General features: G+C 42.9%; 1 protein-coding gene across 1 annotated transcript in view; it reads right to left on the bottom strand.

The window, feature by feature from the left end:
* Positions 1-12,689, bottom strand: part of TXNRD3 (thioredoxin reductase 3) — a 136,010-nt gene that overhangs the window by 65,351 nt on the left and 57,970 nt on the right. The window contains exons 9-11 of the mRNA XM_069206272.1: positions 10,413-10,638; positions 10,093-10,185; positions 6,459-6,535 (exon numbers count right to left, since the gene is read on the bottom strand). Coding sequence (XP_069062373.1) covers positions 6,459-6,535; positions 10,093-10,185; positions 10,413-10,638 — 396 coding nt within the window. The remainder of the gene's footprint in view (positions 1-6,458; positions 6,536-10,092; positions 10,186-10,412; positions 10,639-12,689) is intronic.

The raw sequence follows: 12,689 nt of genomic DNA, 5'->3' as shown, positions 1-12,689 counted from the left end.
ACGGTAATGAGGCTTCTGAAGGAGCAGATAAGGACTAAACTTTGTGTTCGTGAACAACACTCTGGGGTTGGGGGTAAGCTAAAAGGGAGTGAACTAAAGGTTGGTGTCCAGATTGTAGTTGCCAGTTCTGGGGAGAGTGTTTAACAAGAGATAAAGATGATGTAAGAAGACATCAAGCAAGCAATTCTATGCTTACCATGACAACAAAAAAATTGAAAAAATAAAAATAAGAGTACCTATTTAGAGAACTTTGGAAGCAATTGAAGGTCTGCAAATTTAGTGCAATAGCTGTTTTGCACCAAAAGAAGGCTGGCCAAGCTTGAACATCGACCCAAAATGTGTGACATTCATCATTTTGCCATATCCGCACGACTCTGCAGAGGTCTTTCACAGTGAGTGTGTGACTGAGGCAGAGCTGAGCAGGCCTAAGACATGCTCTGTAGAGTAAATTTAAGGCTGCAATACCTGCCACTTTGGTATTTCATAAAACCTGACAAAACCTTTGTGGTAATTTATTTAAAGTACAGGGGAGAAAGAAAAGCTTTGCCCACTTTGTGCTTTAACATTAATGTTTTTAATAAATTACATGTTCGCTGCAGCTATGCTGCACAGCACACTTTGTTTGCATTACAGCGATCAAATGTATTCATTCAAATCAAACTTTTAGGTAATCGGTTATAAAAAGAGTTGGCAATCTAGGACAGTTACTTCTTAAAAAGCTTTAACCTTTTGGCATTAAGAATTAAAAGTTATATCTGGGCAACAAACAGGAAAAATTCAATTTTATTTGGGCATAGTCAATTGCAGCAAACCCCTCTCTTCTGCCGCTGTTTAGTTAGAACTCTAAATACTTGAATTAAATCCCACATTAAATATAACACCTTGTGAGATATTCTAGGCAGTAACTTTGCTACATGTTTACCCTGCCTCTCCCATTAGTGGAAAACCTCTTCTTTCATTATTAGGCTCTACTTCCTTTCAGGGAAATAGGGCTGAGAGTCTCACAGCATGAATACATTCTGACATCAAAGGCTGTTAATACCTTGGCAGGAATTTTCCTTGTCTACACATGCTTTCAGATTAAGGCATATTCTGCACCACTAATAACCAACATTAAATATCCAACGGGTGAGCCTAAAGGAAATGCCTACCTACAAGCAAATATATGTCAGGAGGAAGGTAAGCCACATTTACAATTTCTAACAAACCCTTGGTGTGGTGTAAAGAATGCCTGAACGGCCCACAGTATTTCCTGTATTAAAATACATTATATATGAAGTCACTTGTGGATGAAATACTGTAAGGAAATGCCTCCTTGGCATGGTTGCCCCCTGACTTTTTGCCTTTGCTGATGCTATGTTTACAATTGAAAGTGTGCTGAGGCCTGCTAACCAGGCCCCAGCACCAGTGTTCTTTCCCTAACCTGTACTTTTGTATCCACAATTGGCAGACCCTGGCATCCAGATAAGTCCCTTGTAACTGGTACTTCTAGTACCAAGGGCCCTGATGCCAAGGAAGGTCTCGAAGGGCTGCAGCATGTCTTATGCCACCCTGGAGACCCCTCACTCAGCACAGACACACTGCTTGCCAGCTTGTGTGTGCTAGTGAGGACAAAACGAGTAAGTCGACATGGCACTCCCCTCAGGGTGCCATGCCAGCCTCTCACTGCCTATGCAGTATAGGTAAGACACCCCTCTAGCAGGCCTTACAGCCCTAAGGCAGGGTGCACTATACCATAGGTGAGGGTACCAGTGCATGAGCATGGTACCCCTACAGTGTCTAAACAAAACCTTAGACATTGTAAGTGCAGGGTAGCCATAAGAGTATATGGTCTGGGAGTCTGTCAAACACGAACTCCACAGCACCATAATGGCTACACTGAAAACTGGGAAGTTTGGTATCAAACTTCTCAGCACAATAAATGCACACTGATGCCAGTGTACATTTTATTGTAAAATACACCACAGAGGGCACCTTAGAGGTGCCCCCTGAAACTTAACCGACTGTCTGTGTAGGCTGACTAGTTCCAGCAGCCTGCCACACCAGAGACATGTTGCTGGCCCCATGGGGAGAGTGCCTTTGTCACTCTGAGGCCAGTAACAAAGCCTGCACTGGGTGGAGATGCTAACACCTCCCCCAGGCAGGAGCTGTAACACCTGGCGGTGAGCCTCAAAGGCTCACCCCTTTGTCACAGCCCAGCAGGGCACTCCAGCTTAGTGGAGTTGCCCGCCCCCTCCGGCCACGGCCCCCACTTTTGGCGGCAAGGCTGGAGGGAACAAAGAAAGCAACAAGGAGGAGTCACTGGCCAGTCAGGACAGCCCCTAAGGTGTCCTGAGCTGAAGTGACTCTAACTTTTAGAAATCCTCCATCTTGCAGATGGAGGATTCCCCCAATAGGGTTAGGATTGTGACCCCCTCTCCTTGGGAGGAGGCACAAAGAGGGTGTACCCACCCTCAGAGCTAGTAGCCATTGGCTACTAACCCCCCAGACCTAAACACGCCCTTAAATTTAGTATTTAAGGGCTACCCTGAACCCTAGAAAATTAGATTCCTGCAACTACAAGAAGAAGGACTGCCTAGCTGAAAACCCCTGCAGAGGAAGACCAGAAGACGACAACTGCCTTGGCTCCAGAAACTCACCGGCCTGTCTCCTGCCTTCCAAAGATCCTGCTCCAGCGACGCCTTCCAAAGGGACCAGCGACCTCGACATCCTCTGAGGACTGCCCCTGCTTCGAAAAGACAAGAAACTCCCGAGGACAGCGGACCTGCTCCAAGAAAAGCTGCAACTTTGTTTCCAGCAGCTTTAAAGAACCCTGCAAGCTCCCCGCAAGAAGCGTGAGACTTGCAACACTGCACCCGGCGACCCCGACTCGGCTGGTGGCGATCCAACACCTCAGGAGGGACCCCAGGACTACTCTAAGACTGAGTACAAAAACCTGTCCCCCCTGAGCCCCCACAGCGCCGCCTGCAGAGGGAATCCCGAGGCTTCCCCTGACCGCGACTCTTTGAATCCTAAGTCCCGACACCTGGGAGAGACCCTGCACCCGCAGCCCCCAGGACCTGAAGGACCGGACTTCCACTGGAGGAGTGACCCCCAGGAGTCCCTCTCCCTTGATCAAGTGGAGGTTTCCCCGAGGAACCCCCCCCTTGCCTGCCTGCAGCGCTGAAGAGATCCCTAGATCTCCCATTGACTTCCATTACAAACCCGACGCTTGTTTCTACACTGCACCCGGCCGCCCCCGCGCTGCTGAGGGTGGAATTTCTGTGTGGGCTTGTGTCCCCCCCGGTGCCCTACAAAACCCCCCTGGTCTGCCCTCCGAAGACGCGGGTACTTACCTGCAAGCAGACCGGAACCGGGGCACCCCCTTCTCTCCATTCTAGCCTATGTGTTTTTGGCACCACTTTGAACTCTGCACCTGACCGGCCCTGAGCTGCTGGTGTGGTGACTTTGGGGTTGCTCTGAACCCCCAACGGTGGGCTACCTTGGACCAAGAACGAAGCCCTGTAAGTGTCTTACTTACCTGGTTAACCTAACAAATACTTACCTCCCCTAGGAACTGTGAAAATTGCACTAAGTGTCCACTTTTAAAACAGCTATTTGTGAATAACTTGAAAAGTATACATGCAATTTTGATGATTTGAAGTTCCTAAAGTACTTACCTGCAATACCTTTCGAATGAGATATTACATGTAGAATTTGAACCTGTGGTTCTTAAAATAAACTAAGAAAAGATATTTTTCTATATAAAAACCTATTGGCTGGATTTGTCTCTGAGTGTGTGTACCTCATTTATTGTCTATGTGTATGTACAACAAATGCTTAACACTACTCCTTGGGTAAGCCTACTGCTCGACCACACTACCACAAAATAGAGCATTAGTATTATCTCTTTTTACCACTATTTTACCTCTAAGGGGAACCCTTGGACTCTGTGCATGCTATTCCTTACTTTGAAATAGCACATACAGAGCCAACTTCCTACAAATACTCACTCCAATTTCCTTCAATTAGAGTAAGACTCAAGGTCCTGTCTAGCATTCCACAACGTTTTGGGAGTTTAGTGTGCCAATGGAGATTATATTTCCAATACTGGCAATAGGCAGAATGATTCTTGTAAGAGTCTTACTGGACGCTCATCCCCAGCCACTCATCAACGAGAAGTCAGAAATTAGACTACAGAGAAACAGGAGGTATGTTACATCAGTCTTGGTCATGGCAAACTGATAAGATCTTCGAGTCCCCTACGGCCAACACTTTCACAGGTGATGTTTAAATGTAGGCACTAATACTTGTGATAGGGAGACAACACAGGGATTAAGTAAGCGTGGTTGAGGTCTGTTCTATGAAGTATATTATGTGGCTATCCTGTAATACAATTATTATTACTCCCTACCATACAGTTAGCCTCGCGGACGGGCTAATGCGGTTAGTACAGCTACCACTTTACAACTGCAAGACTTGGTTAGCCTAAACAGGTCCACAAACGTGTGATTATTGGTTTTTAATCCTTGAGGATCCATACCCCAGCCAAACACCACAATTTTGGCTGCATCAGCTTAGTGATTTATCTGCTTAGAGCAGTGTTTCTCAAACTGGTTTCGCAGGCAGATGTTTGGTGGGTCGTAAAAGTCCAAGCAATTATTAAAGACACCTTTAAATTCTGTGGTTATCTTGTCACATTTGCTGCACTTCAAAGACTGAGGTGAAATGTCATTATGTCTTCTGACAAATTGCTGCTCCCCTCCCCCCCCCACGGGATTGGTCTTTACAAACTCCTCATTTTGCAGAGAATGAAAAGTAAAGTGAATTATGACAATCTTGTGGGGGTACAGTGAAAGGAAGGGCTGTAGGACACAGTGTAAATACCTGCAAATGAACAGAATACATACAGCAGCCAGGAAAGCAAAAATGCAGCACACTTTATGAAATTCTCAAGTGTGATAAAGCAACGATTTTAATAGATCAAATCAATTGACACCATATTTCCAAACATCATTTGTGTAAAATATAATTTTATTAGTAAAACTGCATGAGTGCAAATGTAGTGAGGGCCACTTCAATGGATAATGTGTTATCTGCAAATGACAGGACGCTGCCATACAATGCTTTTGCTACAAATAATGAAAAAATAAAAGAAATATAAAACAATAACACCTCATGTCCATTACAACTAGGTTGGTTGCAAAAGTACGTCGTTCTAAAAAGTAGGTAGTGGACCTAACAAGACAGAAGCACTTGCTTACAGCTTTTTGGCACAAAGCTTAAGCATAGCTGCAGCAGGATCCCTAAAGGGCCTAGGCAAACTCCTGAAGTTATTCTCTGCAACAGCCTTGCTGCACTGAAAATCACTGAGATCCAGAAAAGTTTGTTTAAACAAAAAATGAAGCATCTGTCACTATCCATTGCAAGGCTGTGACAAAGGATGCTTAAGTCCTAGCCTGCCACAGACTATCATTGGATCTCTACTACAAAATACCTTTTTTTTTTTTTTTTTTTTTTTAACATCTGAACCCTGTATATAATGGTCTTTATTTTTGTGGCTTTTACTTAGCAAGGTTTTTATTGTTCAACATTCTTTCGAAATTTGAAATAACTGCTTTGTTTTGGTCTGTTGTGTATGTACCACAAGGCAATATCACAAAATAAAATGGACGGAGTGTTGAAACTTTTCAAACACTCACCCCAGTCACAGATCTGGGTTTAATCCACTGTTATTTTGCTTGCCACGTCACCCCAGTTCGAACCCAGCTATATGCAAATCAGTCTTGACCCTGCTCCCAATAGGTGCAGTTCAGCCCGAACTGCCAAGTCAGGTCCTCCCTGGACAGGATTCAAGCATCCTGAGACCAGTTTCAGGGTTTCACCCTTCACCAGCCAGGCTACCTTGAATCCAGTGGCACAGCAAGCAATGGTCCCGTGCTCCCCACGCAGTTCGGGCTGGACTGTTCCCATGGGGTACAGGGTCAAGACTGATTTGCATATAGATGGTCCAAACTGGGATGGGTGGCAAAAAAACGATGGATTTAGGCCCAGATCTCTGTACTGGGGGTGAATGTTTGACATTGTTCAGCATTCCGGCCATCACTTGTTCTTTTTGTGTATGTACCACAAGCATATCTTTGGGTAGAGTCTTGCAGCATATGCCAGGCTTATAATGGAAAGCGTGGGGTTTCTCACAAATATCAGGATACTTTCAGGAGTCCGACTGGTTCGTCATTGTGCGACATGAATAAAGGCATAGGGAAGACTGCAGTCTCTTCCCATAGCTTAACACTCAGATTTTACACATGTTAGTTACCCCATCATTTCAACATTGTGAATAAGAAAAGTTATTTAAAAGTTGGTTAATATCATTGTGCAGTTTTTTTTCCTTAAAACTATTTACTCAGAACACATTAATACCATAACAAAGAAAATGTGATTATATTAAAAAGGAGGATGAAAAAACGCAAACTTACTTCTCATTGATTTCAACGCCAATCTTGTCAAGGCCAATGTTCCTAGTGCAGGCATCACGGCCAACAGCTATTAACACCTAATTAATTAAAAAAATATATAATATTACACTTTCTACTACGAAGCAAACAACCTAAAACTTTACAACCCCAGAAAACTAGAAAAAGGACAGGCAGTTTAAATCAGTAATTTCTGGGGTAGGGAGCTAGGCGCTTATCGAAGCTTACCAGTGAAACCTAACTTCCTAAAAATTTAAAACACTTGCTTCACCCAATTAAAGAATAGCAAGTTTCCTCTATCTTTAAAGCGATGTGCTGTAGAGGATGCAAACCAAGAAGCCACTGCTAGACTAATATGAAGAAAATGTGTTCTTCACAACAGTACTGGAGCCCACACCGGGGACGCATCAAAAATCTGATAAGAAACTGAGAAGATAAGGAGGAAGGAAATAACTATGGACCTTCGTTAGTATTCAACACTGAATGTCTGCAGGCATGGTCAACATCATAGAATCCAATACTTGAAGAAAGGTCAACACTCCTAAATGCCCCATTCTTTAAAACTGTTTAGAATTAAAACATTACCTGGATGAAACAGCATTTCACTTCTTACCTTTCTAAAAGAAACATCTATATTTGGACAGTCCGGAAGCAGCCTAATTTCCTGAGAAATCTGACACCAAGGAAGTAAGCTAGCCCAATATTCCAGCACTGCAACAGAGCTACGTCAAGTATCAAAAATTTGTTTTTTTGAATGTTTTTTCCTAAAGCAACTGTCTTGCTGTATTAAACTGAATTAGTTGACAGCAGACCTAAGTTGGTTGACTACTGGCTGATTTTCTAACAACCACGAGAAATACATAATAGGGTGACATGGCCAGCAGCAATATCTTTCATGGGCAGGTCACATTGAAGTCTTTTTTTTTTTTTTTTTTCTTCTTCTTCTTCAAAACAAACATTTTTTGGCTGATAATGAAAAGAAAAACTAAGTAAATGCCCATTGAAGAGCTATTGTTTCAGACCTTCTCAATCATTCTGGGTGGTTCCCAACAATCTTGGATGTAGCTGGTGTGATAGAAGTGCTGACTGCCCACTCTCTCCCACCAAACTCCATGCAAGACCATCATCAGATATCAAGGCATGGTCCAACTAAGCGTTTTCACCTCATATGCACTGTTAAATGGAGCGAAAACAAGGGCTTATTATCTGCCCTATGCCTAGAGTTTAATTGATGTCTAATCATCAACGTCTCCAGGCAGTAAATTGTTCATTTCAAAGGGAATCCAAGAGGATGGTCTTCTCAGCAGGCCAAGTGATCTTCATGAGGTATCCAGCAATGAAATATGAAACAAGGCTGTCCAGAGAGAAGCTCTCAAGACACATAAGTCAAAGGGAAAATAGCCCTTGTTTTGGTGCAATATCCTTTACTGACTGGAGGAGAAGGCATATACTCAGCTTCCCATCCACCAGCCCTACCAACAGAAACACTCACTGGCAAAGCCAACAGGGATTGGCTACAGGAGAGCTATTGGCTTTGTCCGGGTCTTTCAGCCATGTTGTACAGCAGCAAGGCTGCACTGCAGCAGAGGTGAAAGTTAGAGGAAAAAAAAAAAAAAAAAGAGATAATGCAGCCAGTGTTGGCTGCATCATGGCTCTTTCTGGTGGGCGGGAGGGGACAAGCGACAACATGGTACAGAAAGAGGGCAAGCAACAATGCAAGAGGGGTGGGGCAGACACGGCAAGCAACACAGGGCAGATAACTCATCATGGTAAGCAACCACAACAGATCATGTAACAGAACGTGAGCAGCAGGGCAAGAAATGGGTTGGGAAGGAGGGGACAACCAATGACTGGTTGAAGCAACAACTAGACAGGAAGTGAGAAGGACGAGCAAGCAAGAACTAGGCAGGAGAGACAGGGCAAGCAAGAACTAGACAGAAGTGGGAGAGAGGGGACAAGCAACAATATAAGGTGGTGAGGGGAGCAAGAACGATGAAACCAGCAATGATGGAGGGAAGGGGCACGCATCAACAATGGGGAAAGCGTACAGTTGCAGGGAGAGTGCAAGAAACAATACGGAGTGTGAAGGGTGGGTGAGCTGGCCTTCATAAACATGCAGTCTTGTGGAGTGCTGCAACTACAAGAAAAAAAAAAAAAGTAGCTCGGACAGCACAGCCAATGGAAGGACACTTGGCAAGGAAGCAGTACTTTGTGTGTTAGTCCCACCCCTGGAGCATATCCAGAGAGGCGGTGAAACGGACACACGCAGTTCTAAGAGAAGCAAGGAAATGAACAACAATGAAGCCACACACTGATGAGCAATGGGTGTGCTCCAAGCAGTCTCCAAGTAAACAATGTACTGGAGGCAACTGCGCATATGCAGTCTTAAGGTGCATGTATAAATGAAAACGTATAGACTAGCATTTTTCTTAACCAGTAGTCTTCCAATCTTCACGTCCCGACTGAGGTTGAGACAGCCCATTCATCTTGCATTGCTTCTCTGTAGCAAAGACACATTGGGAAATGAAGGAGCTGTGTGTCTGTGCCCAACCAAGGAACAGGCGCTGGTTGGCCAAAGGTTTAAAAAAAAAAAAAAAAAAAAAAAGGGGGGGGGGGGGGGGGGAGAAGGAACAGTATCTGTCTCCTTTATAGGGCACAGAGACAGTTCTGAGCCCGAAAACAATGAGCCAGATGCCGTTTGGATCTACCGCGCACCTAGACCCTCATTAGGTCACAGATTCACACATAACTGAGCCCCAACTAGGATCCTGGGCACTGTTCTTCAAGAACCATACATATCTTTGCACTGGGGTGCGGACCCAGCTCTGCACTTCAGCAAGGAGCCCAGACATGCATTCTGCTCCTTGCTGGGAAAAAAGACACAACAAAGGAAACCAATCAACCTCATATTTACGAACACCATACACCTAAGAGTCCTGCATTGTGCTGCTATCGCTACTTATTTTTCAAAATACCTTGCAGAAGTCAAACTGGGTAAAAACATAATGTAATCATATTTCGGAGAAATTCTGTGTTATAACTCTTCTACCAATAAAAACAGTACGTCAACTGTGGGTGGGCCTCTCGTAAATGACAAGAGCAGGCCAAACGTGACTTTTTGTGAAGTCAATGTGGTAATTAGGTTTTCACATGGTCAATTTTTGGCTGGTGTGCATGTGGGTTCTTGTTTTTTTTCAGGAAAAATGTGGAAACACTGCATAATAGAACCTTTGCCTGAAACTCTAGCACTTCGAGTGTTAGAAAATAAAGAACTGCTATTTTTACCCAAACTTAAACATTTTTAGGTGACTGATGCAAGTAACATCCCTGAGGAGTCCCGGTCTCTAGCGGTCAAATACAAAAGTAGTGCCTCCAATGACTGCAAAGTGTGTGCACGAGGGCTTGATGGCACAATATCACGTTTTTTCCTTTTTTTTTTTTTTTTTTTAAGCGCACTAAAATATTAAGAGGCTTTATCTTATTGGCAACCTCAAAAAGGGAAAAAAATATATTCTTTAGGTAGACATAGAAAGACAAGCTCATAAATATCAGTGAACATTGTATAATGGAGTCAACACTCAATACCAAGTTTAATATATATTGGTTTGATTACTAAACATAACGTTGCTTAACTTACAGTGTTATATTCTCCTTCAATTACTTCTGTGCCCTCTGTGGACTTTGCCATCACTTTGAGTTTGCCAGGTGCGCCTTCTTCCAACCTTTCAATCTGTATAACGAAATGACCAGAGAGTTTATTCAGAACAAGCATACTTGCATGCACGTTTCAGTGCACTTTGATCAGCTATTGTACTTTTAAACTCTGAAATTGCATAACAAAATGGCTAAATGCCAGCTGAAACGGAGCTGCTTTGCTAAGCAGAATGCAGTTGTGAAATCTTTTAAAATACTTCATCTGCACATTTTCAGACTTACATCTCTGAAATACATTCTTACCGCAGTTGGAACAAATTTCCGAATGAATTTCACACCATGCTTTTCCATGTAGTCACCGGCTCGCTCTGCCATTTCTTGGTCAAAGCCACGCAGAAGGATAGAGCGCACCATGACTGTAACATCTAAACCAATTCCAGCAAGAAAGCCAGCACACTCCAAAGCTACGTAGGAAGCACCCACAACAAGTGTTTTGCCCGGACAGTAAGGAAGAGAAAACAGGTCATCACTACGAAAGGAAAAGAGCAAAAAATAAATAAAAATAAATAACATTTCTATGAAAAAACAACTTTTATTGTACTAAGTTTATTTATTTTTTAAGGGGGGGGGGAAAGAGTAAAATTCCACAAATTCTAACATTCAACGAGAAATTCTTCTATATACACTATAAAAACACTTGGGTTGATAGCCCCCTCGCTGATCTTCATGGTGCCCACACTTAGACTATATACACATACATATCTATATAGATATATACACAATTCCCCCCCCCCCCACCCCACCCCAATTACGCGGAGTCCTCACAATGGTGGTTTGTGTGTGGGTCGGGCTCTCGTCACCATATTGCTCTCTTTATTCTCCAGCTTCTCCAATAAAGAAACATACGCACTCCACAGCGTGTCAGACAATCAATTTAATTGTGACCAAAATACAAACTTCAAAAGCACATCAATGAAACACCCAGCCAGTTTTGGCAGATAACACCTTGTTCATGGGTGAATTGCTGGAGTTCAATGCAATGTTTTAATCCTAAATAGTGAAAATAAACAAAGGACTGAAAAAACACTACCCGCTTTTTACATCAAAAGCACGGCAGCCATTCCTTAACATATATATTGTGTACTCCTTCAAATCATTATTCCCAACTCATGGTCTGAATGAATACATACACATATACAAAGTATTCCTGGTTAGAGATTGGTTAACTTATTAATGAAACCCAAATATGAAAATGCACAAATCTCCATAAATACAAAACCAGTTTACATATATTGTCATATCCTGAAACCCTGCATGTCCTACTTCTCCTATGTATTGTCTGTAAACAATCTACCCAAGTGGGCATTACATTTACCAAAATCTTGGCCTCAGTGGGCAAATGTCCATTCTTATGTATAATTAAGTTCCATACATGGGTGAATGCACCCTATTTCATAATCATCATTTTCGAATACCAACTCAAATTTTCACAAAGGACTTTCAGTTTATACTACACTTCATCTAGGTAAAAAAAGGTGGACATACGGTCTACCACCATCTAAGTGTGAAACCTCTACCACACAACTTACCACAGAACCTACCATTAGAAAAAAACCTAAAAAGTACCCAGGGGGATTACAGCAACCAACATTGGGGAGTGGGGGGTGAAGAGAGGGAGAGGATGGGGCACACAGAGGCAAATTATCCCAACTCCTACCCAGCTTATATCAAATTTTCATGTAATTACCCCAGATGTACTGCCAACTCCTCACCCTTATTCATTCCATGTGGTACTTTCGTATTTAGGGCAATGTATTAGGAACACAACCTTCTCAATTGTAGTTCTCAGTTTCCACCACGCCTATTGGGGAGCACTCTAACAAGAATGAAATATTTTAATTTAGAAACATTCCTGTTGTGTGTCAATTTGAAATATCAAGCCACAGGGTAATTTGGGGAGGGGGGGGGGGGGTGGTGTGTCAACACTAGATATTGCTGTCATATGCTCAAGTATACATAGTCTTGTTGCATGGATGGTACTGCCAATGTATCTCAGTTCGCATTCCAGGACATATACTGTGTAGTTACTTGAGCAAGGTAAACAAGCACTGATAGTTATCATGGTTTTGGTAAGTTGTGAACTAACCTCTGTGATTGACGGGCTATTTTTACAAGCTTTGGAATTGGAACATGGGAAGCCAGTTCTAGAGCCCTCAATTTGTCTCTCAGTGTAGTCCCATTCTTGAGCGTGATGCTTGGTGAGTGGTCAATGAATCCCCTAAGCATGTTATCACTCTAAGATCGACCAATGTTTTTGTAAAATCTTTAACATCCTGGGCTTCATCAGTGAATGTAGTATTAAATCTACATTTTGCTTCTTCCTCTTTCCGGTGTCCAGGATTTAGTAGGTCCTCCCTACTTTCCAGTTCTACCTTTTGACAATATGCTGTTATAATTGTAGATTTATAGCCTCTTTGAATAAATCTTTCATATATATCCTCACACAGTCTTAAATAGCTCTTCAGTAGTAAAATTTCTTGCCTGCAAAAATTCACCATAGGGAATACTCAACTTATTACG

The sequence above is a fragment of the Pleurodeles waltl genome, chromosome 9 (assembly GCF_031143425.1).
Source record: "Pleurodeles waltl isolate 20211129_DDA chromosome 9, aPleWal1.hap1.20221129, whole genome shotgun sequence".
In the NCBI taxonomy this organism is placed as follows: domain Eukaryota; kingdom Metazoa; phylum Chordata; class Amphibia; order Caudata; family Salamandridae; genus Pleurodeles; species Pleurodeles waltl.
Note: the sequence above shows the minus strand (reverse complement) of the source record. Positions and strands in the feature narration are given on the sequence as shown.